The 17184-nt window shown below is 42.5% G+C and overlaps 1 protein-coding gene across 1 annotated transcript in view; it reads right to left on the reverse strand.

Moving 5' to 3' along the window:
• Positions 1 to 299: 299 nt before the first annotated feature.
• LOC122814879 (dickkopf-related protein 3-like) overlaps positions 300 to 17184 on the reverse strand; it is a 106596-nt gene continuing 89711 nt past the window's right edge. Inside the window, exon 4 of the mRNA XM_044087153.1 lies at positions 300 to 368. Within this exon, the coding sequence (XP_043943088.1) occupies positions 302 to 368 (67 nt within the window). The 3' untranslated portion in view covers positions 300 to 301. The remainder of the gene's footprint in view (positions 369 to 17184) is intronic.

A 17184-nucleotide genomic window follows, 5' to 3' on the forward strand; every position in this document is an offset into this window, starting at 1 on the left:
ACAATCTTCAAAAATAAAACAAAAGCCATCTGCATTTTATATAGTAACAGATTAGACATAACATAAAAACACTGGTTAAGAATCAATACAAATGATATGACAATCATTTAATGTTTAGAAAAATTAAGTCTTGCATATAAGGTTACAAACTGTATACATCACTATTAAATTAAATGGCCTGCTTACAGTCATTCACTTCCTATCCTTACAGTGCATCCCACCTATATATCATCCCACTCAAAGTCATTCCAAGTTTATACTACCTCATTTCACAACACACCAAGAAATTAATCACTCACCTTCAAATTTTATTTCCTTGACCTTTACCTTTGTTAGGAGGACGTTCACAGGTCAAAAACAAGTTTCCCCTACATGAAAAATTAGACAATAAATCAGTTTATTTTCTGACATTTGTTTTTGCCAATATGTAGGGTGTTAGTACTAATCTACAAGTGCTATTGTTTAAAAAACAGTAACTGCAAATTATACTACAGTAGAATATAATCCATGTCCAGGATCCATTAGCATACATTGCATTTCTGAAGTCCTGGGCAGCTAAGTGGCACTATGCTACAAAACAGTTCCCATTACCTGAATTTTTAGATAATTTAAATGTGAACGGAATGTACAACAGCACCTAATAACGTAGATGTAGGCCATTGTAGACTGCATGGAACTCAGTAGCACTTTGTGTTTTTCAACCATTATGAAGAGAAAAGTCAAACTGTACAACATTTACCAATGCAGGCCAGTAAAGAATAGTTGTGTAAGAACTTACCATAACCTTAGATGTCCTCTTCCATGTTGCAGTATTCATTACAGTAGGGAGGTTGCTGCCTGCAGTGCCACCATCCAGCCAGTGTACAAAAGTCTTTGCTCCAGGAGGGTACATGTGACGTCTGTGGTCAGGGCCATAAACCGACGTAGGGTATAAAAGTGATATCTGCACGTATCCTCTTCAGAATGAACTGCCGCATACAGTAGTACTCCTGTGGGCTAAGAGAGGGTCCTACTAGGGAAACCCTTAGACTTACACGTAGACTAGACCTAGGGTAGCAGGTAGGCTGTGTTGAGTGTGGAGACTGGGGGAGAGAATGACTATGTTCCCCACAGATAGACCATGGTATGTTAGTTAGGTAAGGTAGAGGAGGCAAGTGGGTGGGACTGAATACTGCAACATGGAAGAGAAGGACATATAAGGTTATGGTAAGTTCTTACACAACTATTCTATGTCCTCGTATTCTCATGTTGCAATATTCATTACAGTAGGGAGAGTACCAGAGCTTTATGTATGATCCTGGGTGGAGGATTGGGTTCTGTGGTCAATAAGGCCTTGGAGAACTGACCAGGGAAACCCAGCACTTGCTCTCAAGGCTAGGTCCAGTTTGTAATGCTTGGTAAAGGTGTGACCTAAGGTCCAAGCGGCTGCTTCTAAAATGGAAGCGTAGTCGGTCCCTTTGAAAAAGGCAGCTGAGGAGGTAGCTGCCCTGGTAGTGAGGTTTGACATGACCATGCAAGGATCTTCCATGATAGGAATAGCACATGGCAATGGATTTTGAGATCCATGAAGAAATGGTCTCTTTGGAGACTGCCTTCCCTAGAGCTCTCGGATGGAAGGAGGTGAATAATTGGTCAGACTTTCTAATCGGTTTGGTTTTGTCCAAGTAGTACCTCATTTGCCTGTGGACATCCAAGGAATGGAGAGTCCTCTCTGAGGAATTTTGTGGATGAGGGTAGAAGACTGGTAGGTTAATGGTCTGATTTAATGAGAGCTCATAACCAACTTGGGCATGAAGGAGGGGTTGGTCCTGAGAGCAACTCTGCCTTTGTGGAAAATAAGATAAGGAGGTGAGGGCCACTAGTAGAACTGTTTTCAGGGTGCACAGCTTCAGGGATACTGAATGAGCTGGTTAAAAGTGTGGCAATGTGAGTTTTTCTAGTATGAAATTCAGGTCCCAAGGAGGGGGTATTGGCTTTCTGGGGGGGAGGGTCTGATATGAAGTACCCCTTTATGAAAAAGCTTGACTTTCAATCTAGAAGCCAGAGGAGGTGATTATCAGCAGAAATGGCAGCTAAGGGGACTTTGACTGAAGAGTAAGTTAGCCCTGAGTAAAGAAGCTCACACAAATAGGAAATAGGTATAGAGGTAGTTAGATGATCCTGGTTTTTCCATTGACACCAGTTGGAGAATCTGTTCCATTTAGATACATAATTTCTCCAGGTACTAGGTTTTCTGGCCTCCTGCAGAACATTGAGTATGTCCTCTGAATACAGGTGTCTGTAGGGGATTAGAACCCTGCCACCCATAAGGTCAGTTTCAGATTGTTCACCTGAGGGTGTAGTAGGGATCTCCTGTCCTGGGTGAGCAGGTCTATTTGGTGGGGTAACCTGTAATGATTGACCTTGGCTAGTAAGTGGAGGAGGGGAAACCAATTCTGTCTTGGCCAAAACGGAGTCACAAACAGGGTTTTGGGTTTGTTACTCTGTATTTTCAGGAGGACTTTCTGAATCAGAGTGAAGGGAGGGAAGGTGTAAAGGAACATTCCCCTTCCAAGAAAAGGAGAATATGTCCACTTTCCAGGCTTGTGGATGTGGGCCCCTTGTGCAGAAGCAGGGCATCTGTCTGTTCTGGGGGAAGGCAAAGAGATTTGCTTGTGGAATACCCCACCTGTGGATAAGGTCCAGGAATACCTCTCTCTCTGAAGCATCCATTCATGAGAGGGAGCTGAAGTTCTGCTGAGTTCGTCTGCCAAAACATTCTCTGTTGAGGGAATATATACTGCTACCAGGTGGATCTGGAGCGATGATGGTAGGTTCCATATCTCAATGGCCAGGCTGCAAAGAGGGTAGGACTTTGTCCCCCTTGCTTATGTACTACAGGACAGTCATATTGTCTGTGTTTACTTTTAGGGTTCCTGGCTGAACAGCTGATTTGAATGTTAGTAGGGTGTATTGCCTAATGAGCAGGATTCAAAATAATTCACTACACACTACAGAAATTATCTATTAACAAACTTTATTTCTACTCTAAAACAGAAACTCTACTTATACAGCATATTTTAGCTAACAAAACTAATGGCATAAAACAGTAACTAAATTAATAGTTCAAAACAGCACTTTAGCCATGCAGTTCAAGAATTCTTTAAAGCAATGCAATATAGGAAAAAAGTTAATACATCACTGGTTAGCACTTGATCACAGCCACCTCATCGACTGGGGAGCTCACAGCAGTTTGGCTGGAGATTCAAACTGGGAACAGCCCCGGGCAATGCTTCCATTCCATGGAGAACTCCAAACCAGACCCCATCTTATATAGGCTGCTTGCTTACTCAAAAATCAAGCATGCCCTATAACTAGTATGTTCTTTAACTAGAATATTGTCTTATCAAAATGTCCCCTTCTCACAGGAAAAGTACAGACTACGTAACAGCAAATAGGGGTGGTGGCCAGTCACCCACAAATGCTTCAGTAAGCCTGCCAAGTTCCCGTGATCATACTTTCTAAAATATATAAACAACTTTAAAACATGTAAACAGAATATTCTATCAAACTAGCAAAGGTATAAACAACTCTAAAACATGTAAAGAGCAGAATATTCTATCAAACTAGAAAAGGTGGAAGACAAGATATCAAGTTAAGTCATCATAACAACTTGTATTGCCAAGCTTCTTCTGACCTCCTCCCCAAACACATGGAAGAGAGTAGAAAAGTAAAATATTAAACTGAATATTAACCCATTAATAGCTGAGCGTCAGTGATCAGGCTTACACATAGTCAATAGTCAATTAGCCATATTTGTATTACATAGGATTAACAGTAATTCTCTCATTTCCTTGATGTTGATATGGTCCTTTAGTCTTAGGCTGGACCACCTGCCTTGCACAGAGAAATGATGTTGGTTTATTAGAAGCACTGCACCCCACCCCAAGTCTGATGCGTCTGTGGAGACCTGTTGTATGGGGTATGGAACCTGTAGTGGGGTTCCTTGGCTGAGGTGAAGTGCTGAAACCCACCAGTGGAGTTCCCTCTTTAGACACAGAAGTAGGAGGAGGGGTAAGTCCAGGGGCTGGGAGTGTTGCCTCCATAATTTTTTTTAGGATCCACTGGATTTTTCGCATGTGGAGGCTTGCCAGAGGTAACATGGGTATAAGGGATGCCATGTGGCCTAACATTCTCAGGAATTCCCAAGCTGTCAAGGAGGAGCAGGTGAGGAGTTTGTTGAAGTACAGACAAAGGTCTAGTATTCTTTGGTCTGGGATGAAGGCTTTCATTCTGTCTGTTCTGATCCTGCATCACAAGAAAACCAAGTCTTGAGTGGGGATAAGGTGAGACTTTTCATGTTTTATGGTAACTCTAAGTCAGGGTGGAAGTTACCTGTTGTAGGTGGAGTAGAAGAACTTGGTGGTCTTGATGAAGGATGTTCAGGTCATCTAGATATGGGTATATCTGTATACCCTGAGTCCTGCAGTGAGCAATGAAGGGGGCTAGACACTTTGTGAACACTCAAGGAGCAGTAGAGAGTCCAAAGGGAAAGGCAGAGAATTGAAAATGGCAAGAACCTATTGCAAAATGGAGGAAGTTCCTGTAATCTGGACGTATAGGAATGTGCAGGTACGCATCCTTCAAATCCAGGGTTACCATGAAAGCCTGTGTTGGTATGAGTGGTAAGAGCAGGGGTAAGACAATCATTTTGAAGCTGGGTACCTTGAGGAAGAGGTTTAGGTAAGATAAGTCTAGGACTGGCCTCAATGGGCCGTCTTTCCTTGGCACCAGAAACATTCTGGAGTAGAAGCCTATGTTTGTTTGTGGGAAGGGTACCTCTTCTATGGTACCTGAGCTAGTTGTTGTTGAATGATGGGTGGGAAAAGGTGGGTTTGTTTTTTTGGTGGTTGGGGGATACCGTGGAAGGGTGGTAACATCCACCAAGTCATGAAATATCCCCTCTGAATGATGGAGAGGACCCATTGTTCTGTTGTGATTACTTACCAGGAGGGTAGGGAGAGGGTGAGACAAAGGGAAAGGGGGTGTTAGGGTCTTAAAGGTGGTAAACCACAGTGGAGGTGGTCTGGATTGGTCAGACCGACTCTGAAAGGGTGTAGTGGAAGAGTTGTGGGGAAACCTGGGAGTAGAGCTTTTCCTGGGTTGTCTACGTCCCTTTGACTGAGGAGCTGTGTGCAAGGACAGTCTCCTAACAAAAGAAGCTTTTGTGGGTAGTTCCTGTGGTATCTGGGTATAGGGGATACCAGTAAATGTTTAAGGTTTTGTAGTTCTTTTCACTTTTCTTGAAGGGATTTGAGAAGCTCTGCTGAGGCTTGGCCAGACAGGGCCTTATTGTCCATGAGTGTGTCAAGCAATTTTGTTTGTACATCCATAGGGAGATGTTGTAACCTCACTCAGGAATATCTCCTCAAAACTGATCCTGATGCAGCAGATTTAGATAAGGCTTCCGCAACATCATAACTGCACTTAATGGAGTGCCTAGTCACTTGGGATGCTGTGGAAAGCTGGGCATTGATTTGGGCTATGATGGGGGAGTCAGGGGCCTCAGAAAGGAGAGTAGAGGCTTTGGTGATGGTATCCAGGACATACCTAGCCATATGTGTTTGATAGTTGGCCCTTATAGCCAGAGTAGAGGAGGTATATACTTTCTTCTCTAGTCTGTCCATGAATTTGTTGTCTTAATCCATGGGGTACAGAGCAGCAGAAGGTAATTGTCTCAAAGTTTTGTCAGCAGAGACTGCAATAACTTCTGGGTCTGCTGGAGGATTTTTAAAGAGGAACTGGGTTTCCTGGAGGACCTTATAGAAGCAGTAAGAGCATTTTAAGGCTATAGATTGTGAGTCTGGGGACTGAGAGGCAGTCAAAAAGCATTCTGGAAAGCAGGTAGCAACAGGGGCACAGCAGAAGGAGATGGTTGCTCCATTTGTAAAAGGTCAAAGTACCTTTTCTTGGTGTGAGATACTTCTGATGCCTGCCACTTAAAATGCTCCCTCATGAGGCAGATTGTCTCTCCAAAGGTGAATTCTTCCCCTGGGGACTCGGGAGTAATAGAGTCCTTTTCCTCTGGGGTAATGAAATCCTTGTGGGAGTCTATTTGAGATTCATAAGTAATGGATTCCTCTGAAGAGGAGTAGTCTTCCTCTGAAACCTCTAAAGGTAGTCGAGGAGAGGGGGCAGGAGGTAATTGTTGTGTCTGCAAAGCCTGAAATTCCTTAAAGAGACTTTGAAAAAATACTTCCCAGCCAGTAAGTGGTTGAGGCTTAGGATGTTTAACATCTTGTTTTCTCTTTAAAGGGTTAGCCAGTGGAGAAAGAATTGAAGCTGTCTGTTTTGATGGAAGAGTAGGAGCAGGCCCCTCCAACTGAATGAATCGTGATTCCCCTCCACCATCAGGATCTGATGGCTGATTTGCCTCAATGGACGTACCCTGAAGTTTCCTCCATCACAGCTTCCATTGAGGTTCCCGGGGCTGGTTTGGAAATGGAGGTCTGAGAAAATCCCGGGCTTTCATCAGCTTCAAGAATCTGCTCAGATGCCTGAGGTGCAGTGTGGAATTCCAGCCTAATTTTCTTGGCCTTCTTTGGTGGCTCGTCTGACGGGCCTACTCCCCCCTTCCATACTGAGAGCAAGATGTCATAATATCTGATTTTCTAAATACAATTTTAATGCAGCCAGGTGGCTGCGAAGTGTCTTGGGGATGAAGGATTTGTAAATAGGGCAGGATGTATGATCGTGGGCCTCACCTAAACAAAGTTTGGACTTCTCGTGCGTGTTCAGTGAGGAATTTGTCTCCCACAAGCACACTTCCCCTTTCTAGTTGACATGTACATCTTAACAGTAATCAAAGGCAAAGAAAAACCCAACAGGGCACCTATCAGTATTGGTTGATGAAGTGGTTGTCTGGTCTGGAACAGAAACTTTAACCGGTTGTCTGGAAAAATGCGATCTGCTTTCAGAACTGGTAAACAGGGGTCAGACGTTCACTGTGGCAGAAAAATTCTGAAGAGGGTACATGCAGACGTCACTTTTATACCCTACATTGGTTTATAGCCTTGACAAGGGACATCAGACGTACCCCTCATGGAGCAAAGACTTTGGTATACTGGCTGGATGGTGGCGCTGCAGGAAGCAACCTCTCTACTGTAATGAATACTGCAACATGAGAATAGAAGGACATAGTAAGAACCATGGTGTTTTCCTCCTCTAACAGTATTACTTCAATATACATCTACAACTAAACTATATGTAATGTACAAATTGCCTAAATACTCATGGTTTGTTGCACATTCGTATTGCATTGTACTGCTGTCAGAATTATGTTGTTTCAAATTCAACTTGTATTTTTTTGTTATGATTGCATTTCATGCATCTGCCAAATTGGCCAGTGTCACAACTGAAAAGGGTCTGTACTAGACTTATCCTGTTAACAAATGTAATAAATAAAACAAGCTTAACAGTTCCTGAACATAAAATTGCTCATAATGTTAAACATTTTGAGAGACTAACTTTTCAAAATTAAGGCCACTATTGTGGATGCTCTGTATTTTAAAATGAGTCTTCAAATGTTGCCTCCAAGTAAGACTATCACAGCACATTATACATACAAAAGAAGCTTCTTTAGAATATTCTTTAACTGCTCTAGTTGTCATTGGCATTTGTGGTAGGTTTGGCTAAGCAAAGTACTGGAACAGGAATGGCTGGCACAGACAATACTTCATAAACAGCAACAGTGAATGGCATGTCTGATTCTGTATCATAGCTCAGAATACCCATCTGCCCCACCCAGCATCTCTGACAGTGCATCCTGCAGGGATGCCTTAAAGTCCAACTCACCACACTCCCAGAAAATATGTTCCCAATTACTCTTTCTTCCCTTCACACCTCCATTTACTGTCTACCTGAGGAAAAATTCTCTGAAATCTTCTTGGGGTATAAAAATATATATGTACACATTTCCAGGCAAAAATCCTAAATCTTCTAGATTTTGCTGCACATTTGGGAGACATACATAGGATCATAGGAAGCTACTAGTCTATTGGGCATGAGGCCCTTATAAGCCTAGAAAGAGTTTAGCCCAGGCTTAGACAAATCAGCACCTGATGCCCCCTGCCCAGCAGGGAAATGGATGGAATCCCAGGGATGTATTTTCTATTTCCCATCCAGTTAGTCAGGTTGCGCTTAAAAAGTGGTAAAGAGATACTCTGCTTGATGTGGAGATGGAATCTGTTCCATAGATGGGGGAGTCTCTGGGACACAAATCTGTCCCGCCAACAAGTCTGATTGATGTCACAGACCAAGTTGAGGCCGCGAGTGCGAGTTACTCAAGTGGAGCTTGACTTGGTAATATGCAGCAGTCCCATCAAGGCAGGGTCCAAGATCACCATGTATGCCAGACAGAGGTCACCTCTGAGGAGACTGCATAAAACAGAGTAGAGGGACAGGGCTTTTAGCATATCTGTGTATGGTAGTTTTTGAGGCCCTGGATTCACCTGGTGAGGAACTTCTGCGGTCTTTCCAGCTGCTGCATGTGCATGGCGAGGTACATGCCAAATGGGGCATTGTACTCAATAATGGGCCTTATAAGGGAAGAATACAGGGATGTTATGACCTCCTTTGTCCCTGGATGAGATACCCTTACTTATGAGTTGGGCCATGTAGAAAGCTTTCCGTACAATGGAAGCAACATGGTGGTCAAAAATCAGGTTGCTATCAATATGGGTGCCCAAATCCCTCACGACTGACTGCGTGCTAAGGACATTGTTATTAATGTGATAATTTGTAGGGACATCACTCTTCCCAAAGGGGACGATGATGCATTTTTTGTATTCAGCTTGAGGCCATGTTTCTGGCACCAGTCATTTGTTTGGGTGAGACCCTCTTGGAAGATGTCCACACCATTAGGGGAATTGATGACAGCTCCCAGCTTGCATTCATCTGCAAACTTGGTCAGCCATAGCCCACTGGTTTGGCCTGTACCTCAGAACAGTATATCCCAAACAACAAAGGCCACAAGACAGAACCCTGGGGTACGCCACTCAATATGGGTCTGCTTGTGATGGATTCCCCTGTTTTGACTGGGTGGGTTCCATCAGTGAGCCAGTTGGCTACTCATCTGGTAACATATGGATTGATGCCTAGTTCAGAGAGTTTATCTATTATGCCTGAGTGGGGAATACGGTCGAAGGCTTTGGCCAGGTCAAGGTAGGCGGCATGCACTGTCTTCCCCTCATTCATGGCTTTGGTGATTGTCTCAAAAAAGTCAGCCAAATTTAACAAACATGACCTCCCCTTGATGAAGCGAAACTGTGTGGGATCAAGTGTTTGGAGGTTGCCAATGTCCTTGTTAATAATGTCCCTGATAATCCATTCCATGGCCTTTCAGATAAGGTTAGTTAGGCTGATGGTCTAAAATTTCACAGATCAGTGGATGCTCCACCTTTATGTAAAGTGATAACAGTGGATGTCCTCCACTCAGTTGGGACAAAGCCATTACTCAGGCTTTGGTTGAATAGGTGAAATAGGTTGAAATGGTTGAAATGGTGCTGCAAGTTCCTGCCTGAGTTCATGTAGGATACAGCCTGAGATGTTATCGGGTCCCATGGAAGATGTATTTTTTGCCTTTGAGAGAGCAGTGATGACCTGATCCCTAGATGTAAGGGGAAGATGGCAGGTACTAGGAATGTCCTGATTTACTGGTTGGGGGGGGGGGGGGGCAGAGGGATGAAAGTTTCACTGAATCTGTCAGCCAGCAAGTTTGTTATATCTACAGCATTTGTATATGTGGTTTCCTTGACCACTAGTTCTGAACAGATCTGCGTGCTACTTTTGAGATTACGGACATATGTGAAGAAGGCCTTATGACCGTCTCTAGTGGATGTGGCCAATCTGGACTCGAAGTTTGCTTTGAAGGATTTCACTAGTGCTCTTAATTACTTGTTTAGGCTAAGGAGAGATTGCTTCCAATTGGGCACCTGCTCCTTCATGGACAGAATTTTTTTTCTTTTGCTGTAGAGTTTATTTACTGAAGATGTCCACCAGACAGGTTTACTCTTCCTTGGGGAGGATGATTTAGTCCTGTCAGGTATTCCTGATTTCATGCATCTATATAAATGTTCATACAGTAATTTGGAATAGTTTTGGATACTGGTGCCAATTCTTAAAGAGGGGGAGGGGACTGTGAAGCTGTTTATACCATCCCTCAGGAGGCTGTAATCAGCTTTGGAAAAGTTTTTTTGTTTGACCCTAGCTAGGGGGGGGGGGGGGGTGGATCAGGGAGATGGTGACTTCAAACATGACAGTTTTATGGTCTGATCTTACAAGGGAGGATGATACTACAGGGATGCTGCAGTGGTTACTCATGTTGTTTAATGCCAAGTCCAAGATATCACCTCTTGTGGGGGTATCGACTAGCTGTTCCAAAGCACTTACATTGACAAAATTGAGGAATCTCTGGGCAGTTGTGTTCTGGCATGAGTAGTTCTTCCAGTCTATGCTTGGGTAGTTATCACACAGGATCAGGGTAAAGAGTTGAATCTTGATAGACTAGAAGAGGCCTAGAGAGGCAGTTTGGGCATCTTGGGTTAGATTTGGGGGTCAGTAGCTAGCTATGATTTGTATAGGGATCTTGTCAATGGTTAACTACACCTGGAGTGTCTCCTGTGCATCATACTGTTTGACCAGCCTGGAGGTGTGTACGTCTTTAATATATATTGAAACTCCACCTCCTTTGGCTTTACTACCCACAGTTTGGGGTCTGAATGTATGACAGTATAAGTGACCAGGTATGGCTGGGGTGCTCTCTGCAGCTTTGAACCAGGTTTCAGTGACTGCACAGATGTCAGCATTTTCCAGGGTTAAGAATGCCTGCAATGAGTGCAGTTTCATATTTAGACTCTTAGCGTTTAGCAGCATGACCTTTAATTTGGGTTTTATTGAAATTTTTTATGTTGGTAGCTTTAACCTCATCACTTTTTCTAGAAAAAGGCACTATGGGGGAGGCAAGTGCCTTTGCCAGAAACCAGAAGTCCAAGTGAGACAGATGCAGGCCATCTCTGGCAAAGCATCGTGGTATGTCGATCATATCTTCCCAAGCTGTCAGGTACTGGATATATCCTCCCATTGTTTCTTTGTGAATCGCTTATCCAGTCTCTCTTCCCAATCCTTTCTAACCTCCTCTGATTGATTATTATAGTTATCGTACAATATTTTATATGGCCTACTAATTATTCTTTTTTAATGGCAGCTTCTGTTCTAGATTGTACTGAAAATTCTACCAGTGCTGGTCTTTCATTTAGAACCTCCCTATTTCTTTCTCTTTGCCTATACTCTGATGTCAATCCCTGATACGGAAGGCAATCTCTAACCTGCAGTCCATATAAATTCTTGGCATCTTCCCACTCTATCATTTTTCCCTGTCTAGTTATTTGCTCCCAATACCTTGGTTCCTATGTCAGTTTTCTTAATAAATTCCAGCCCCCTCTTTCCTATTGTCTGTATCCCTAATTGCAGTCATCCCTATTGGCAGAATCTCCTTTCTCCATTTCCGTGTTGGTTTAATTCTTAGAATACTTTCTGCTACTTTATGGATATAATATTCTGCATGATCTATGCAATGTTTGAGTTAGAAAGATTTGGTAGATTATAACTGATGTATGTTTGCAGCTGGGAGTGTGCCAGTATGATTTGTGATGTAAAATGCTTGCGACTAAGATTGTGTCGGTGTGGTTTGTTTTAATTTATATAAATGTATGATGGCCTATGTAGTAAGTCATGGTTTAAAGAAGATATTTCTTGTTTAAAAAAAGGAGGAATTTAAATAATTTATGTAATGCTGCTTAGGTTATATAACATATAGCAATAAATGTGAAGTATAATGTTTATATTAATATAGTTTGATTACTTTTATATGAATGTAAATTAGCCTAGGTCACAAGGGATAATTCAATGAAGGTGTTTAAAAAAAAAGACCTTGACTGGCTGATGTACAGATAAAGTTTGTGCCATTTAATGGGAAGATTGCCTCAATCCAGCTACAGCATGCAGAAAAGTAGTGTGTGCCCTTTGTGGAAGTGCACCTAACAGCTACTCAGAGTACTTGAACTTCCTAGAGACTATGGGCACAATGCTCAATACAGTGTAACTTATCTATTCTGCATCTCTATAGGGGGGTAGTGGTGGCATCATCAATCATATGGGGGAAGTATGACAAAATGGCAAGGTAAAACAGGAAGGAAATGTTTTCCTGACAAACCCACATGGTGAATTGTTTTTGGATTTTTGTGCTAGTCGAGGACAGTCTACAACAGATACTAGGTTAAAATACAGTATTACTCAAACATACTTAGTACTACAGCACCCTGGGCTAAAGGTTGATGACTGAATTTGTAGTTACTTCATTAGATCTAAGACTGTGTATTACTGGCACTTGGGTTAAAGCAGATGGAAGAGTTGTCAAATGATCACTATACAGCATTTAGTCGGGTCTGATGGCTGATGACGTGGCTGGACAGACTCAAGAAAACCAAAACATGTATTATTGTTGATCTAGAAATCCATGTGTGATGTTTCTGTACGGGTTGAATTTAGCTCTCAACTTCTGAAAGATTAAAGTTGATGAGGTTGTCAAAATACAGCCTGAAACCTTAACAAGATGAGGCAGCAGCAAAGAGCTGTGCCCAAGGTATCAGTCAATGCTTGTTATGGCAATAACCATAGGACTAGGTGGTCAACTCCAGCAGTGAGGGAAGTCATCAAGGTTAAAGAAAGGAGCCTTCCATACAATGGTAGGAGTGGGGCTAGGGTCTCAGGATCCAAGTACCTAAAAAACAAGAAGGTAGTAGCTGAGGAAGCTGCAGAAGTTAAGGCCCAGATGAAGGAGAAGAGCATACAGAATGATTTCTGGATGGCTTCAAATAGGCAAGTCAACTGCCAAGTCAGAAAGAAGAGTTGGGAAATTTCCAAGTATGTTCTCAGCATGGGTGGCACAATGCTGACTGATTAGAAACATTGCTGAGAGGTGAAAACATAATTTGACGATCTCGACAGCTGAAGGCTTGGCTCCACTTCTGTAGGTGGTCACTATGGAAACTGTATAGTTCATATGTAGCAAGACTACAGAAATGAGTAACAGTTATATAGAAATGCTGGCAGAGTTGGACGTTGTGGTTGATACACCCTCTCGGGGCTGTTAACAGTACCACTGGACAGGTAAAATGGGGTAATGGTCCTTTTCTTACAGCAGGATCATGCTACTGTTTTCCTGGAAAGGCCTATACCAGGGTGATGGGAATGAGGCACTGTCCAACAGATGAGCAGATATGACTTGGCAAAAGCAATGAAGATTCTACAGTGGTTGTTTAACAACTGATCATCTCTGCCCCTGCAGAGATACTGGAGTTGTTGTGGAAGTTTATCACTACTCCGTACATGTGTTTTGAGGACCGGTACATAGACATATGATCACATACCCTATAATGACGTACGAGGGGTGCTGAAAAGTATAGAATGCAGGGCCACTGCTGTGTGTAGGATTTAGTCTCTGTATTGAAGAAGCAAGAGCTGTGTCTGCATTCATAGTTTTAGGTCAAACACTCTCAAGGTAGATGTGAAACACTGCCAATTTTGTGCTTACTCTTCCCTCATTTGTGATTTAGATGGAGACAACATCAAGGTGCATCAAAGTCAGGGCAGTATCTAGTCTGGGGATGTGAGGGTTGAAGCTTTGTTGTTTGCAGATAAGGTCTTTTCAGCCTTATGTGACTAATCACTGGCACTGTCTAGAATGGTTCAGTGCTGAATATTAATGACTTGAATGAAAATCAGCATCTCCAAATCACAACTCAGTTCTCCACCAGGGAAAGAGTAGACTGCTATTGGTCAGTGGTGGTGGGGGTGAGGTGGAAAAGCTACATAACATTAAGTATCCATGAGTCTTGTGAACATAAAAAGATCAGGAGACTGTCCAGAAGACTGATACAGTGGCAGCAGTACAGCAGACACTGTATTGGACTGAGCTGTAAAACAGAGGTTTGAGTCACAGGGAAAAGACTTTAGTTCATTCATTAGTCCATATTCTCATCCACACCTGTATTCATGAATATTAGACAGTGACAGAAAGAATGAAGCTGCTGATACAAAATGGCACAAACGAGGCTTCTTTCCCCGGGTAATTCAACGCAATCTCCATGAAAAAAAAAAGGAATTTGGTAATTCATGATATCAGAGTGCAACCACTTTTCCTCAAGGATGGAAGAAGCCAGATGAGGTAACTTGAGATCATCCCCTAGGTTTCACTCATCCACTCTAAAGGTCACCCGAGCTGAAACCCTTGTGGCTATGAAAACAACTTCAAGAAGGATAAGCCAAATGGAAAGTGGTATTCCAATAGATGCGAGCAGTGACCAGTATGGCGCGCACACGCACACACACGCACGCGCACACACACACACACGCACACGCACACGCACACACACACACACACACACACACACACACACACACACACACACACACACACACACACACACACACACACACAATAAAAAAGTAGATATTCCCTTAAGTCTGCTCAAAATGATAAGCCTGGCATTGGTTTCTTTGATTAGACTTTTATTCAGATGAGCACTTTTATCCGTACATCAACTTCATCAGACCATGGGAGGTGTGCAGGCCCAAGGAAGATGCAGAACATTTTGGAGGGATTAGATCTCGGTTAACCTCTTATGCACGAGGATTCTCAGGCTACTAGAATACTGGCCATAGAGTCTTTACAAGCCTAGTCATGTAAAAAAAAAAAAACTGTGTACCCTAATTGACCATAGTTAGATGGTTGATGTTGGCAGAGCAATTCTATGATCAGTACCAGCTACCCCTTTCCATGAGGGACATAGGTGCCACCCTCGGGGCAATATGCAATTGTCTAGGTGCAGTTAGATAGGGTCATTGAGGAGCTCTGCTTCATGTGAAGTGGGAGCTTATTTCAGAGGAGTGGCAATCTCTGGGAGATGTATCTCTCTCCAACATGTTAATGTCACAGGCTAGGTTGAGATCGTTGGAGTGAGTGATCCTTGTTCCATTTGATTTGCAGATGTGCAGCATTTCCATTAGGGCAGAGTCAGAGACTGCTCAGTCACAAGTTACCTCTCAGCCACCTGTATGATACAGAGTACAGTGATAGGGCTTTTCAGTATTTTCATGTAAGTAACATTTTGGAGGCCCTGTATTTCTCTTGGTTAGAAACCTCTGTCATCTCTCCAGTTGCTGCAGGTGTCTGCTGAGATGCATACAGCAGAAGGGAGTGTTGTATTCAATTAGTGGTCTGATAAGGGTCGAGTACAGTAGAGTTATAATCTCCTTAGTCTTGGATGTGATGCCCTTGTTTATCAGAAAATGTAGAAAGCTTTCCTTACTACTACTGACACATGGTGATAGTTTAGACTGTATCTACCTGTGTTCCCAAGTCTGACACCACTGGGTTTGAGCTTAGAGTTGGATGTGATGCCCTTGTTTATCAGAAAATGTAGAAAGCTTTCCTTACTACTACTGACACATGGTGATAGTTTAGACTGTATCTACCTGTGTTCCCAAGTCTGACACCACTGGGTTTGAGCTTAGAGGAGTGCTGTCTATATTATAATTAGCAGGAGCTACTGCTTTGTCAAAGGGATAATGAGGCATTTTTATGCATTTAGTTTTAGTCCGTGACTTTGGCACCAATCATTTGTCTGCATCAGCTCCTTCGTAATATGTTTACACTGTTAGGGGACTCAATGACTGCACACAATTTGCAACACGGCCCATCTACTTTTGCCTGGACCTCAGAAATAAACTCCAAACAGTAGAGGGTCCAGCTAAGATTCTTGTGATACTCCACTGATAACTGGTCTACTGGTGGAGATGGACTTCTCCAACTATGACAGTGTGCATTCTGCTGGTGAGCCAGTTGGCTACCCACCTAGTGATGTATGGGTTAATCCTCAGCTGGGAGAGTTTCTCAATGATCCCAGAGTGGGGGATTAGGTCTAAAGCCTTGGCTAAATCAAAACAGGTGGTATGTACCTCTTTGCCCTCATCCAGGGCTTTTGACAACATTCTCAAAGTCATCTACCAGGTTTAATAAGCAAGGCTACACTTGATGAAACCAAACTGCATCAGGTCAAGAGTTTGAAGGTTATCTGTGTCCTTGTTGATAAGGGGTCTCTCATTAATTTCTACAAGTATTTTGGGTATCTAATACCATGATGGGAATGGACCACATTCCTAAGTCAAAGTATGATTAAAGTTCATGAAATTAGTATTGTTTCAATCTTTGATGTTAGCCAGAAGTGCTCTTCTCAGCACCCCCAATGCACCAAATAATGACTCATCCTACAATTCATAAGGAGTTACATGTATCAGTAACATATCTAAATATGGTTGCAAATTTTAAGACCCATTGCTCCTACTACTATTGAAACTGTCTGGGTATCCTTCTTGTATACTGCCCTTGTTTCAGCCTGCAAATCCTGGTATTTTATGACTTTGTCTCTCTGTATTTAAGACAATGTAGTCACTAGGTCCAGCAATTTCAGTGATCAATGCTACTTTTGTCTTCTTTTCATGAACTACTATAGCTGGTTTTCTCGGATTTATTTTTTGAACTGTTGGTAATGGGTGATCCCATGTGATATCTTCATCACGGTCTATAATGCTTTGTGGCTCATGTATCCAGTATTTTCAGCTACTTCAATATTGTTTGTACAATTCTCAATGCAACAGTCTTACCACATTATTATGCCTTTCAGTATACAGTCCTTCTGACATTAGTATATCACAACCAGCAGCAAGATGTGTGACTGTTTCCAATTCTATTTAACAAAACCTACGTGTGTTTCTCCACATGTTCTATGGACTTTGTAAACCAATGTGCATGTAGTCCACTATTTTGGGAAGCCAATATTAACCTTTTGTCTTTTGGTTTAAATTCACCTCTCCTTAAACATTCCTGTGTTCAGTCTTGATCAACACGAGGTTGTTCCAAGAGTTTTCTACACTTACAACTATACTTATGCATTTTCCACATTTCTTGCCTTCTCATTTGAGCCTTCACCTTATATTCTTTTTTTTTTGGCACATTCAGTTACTGCCTAATTTTCATGTACTTCTGTTTTGATTTCCATTCCTGCTTGATGCAGATATGCTTCTACT

The sequence above is a fragment of the Protopterus annectens genome, chromosome 11.part0 (genome assembly GCF_019279795.1).
Source record: "Protopterus annectens isolate FY-2018-M chromosome 11.part0, PAN1.0, whole genome shotgun sequence".
NCBI lineage: Eukaryota > Metazoa > Chordata > Ceratodontiformes > Protopteridae > Protopterus > Protopterus annectens.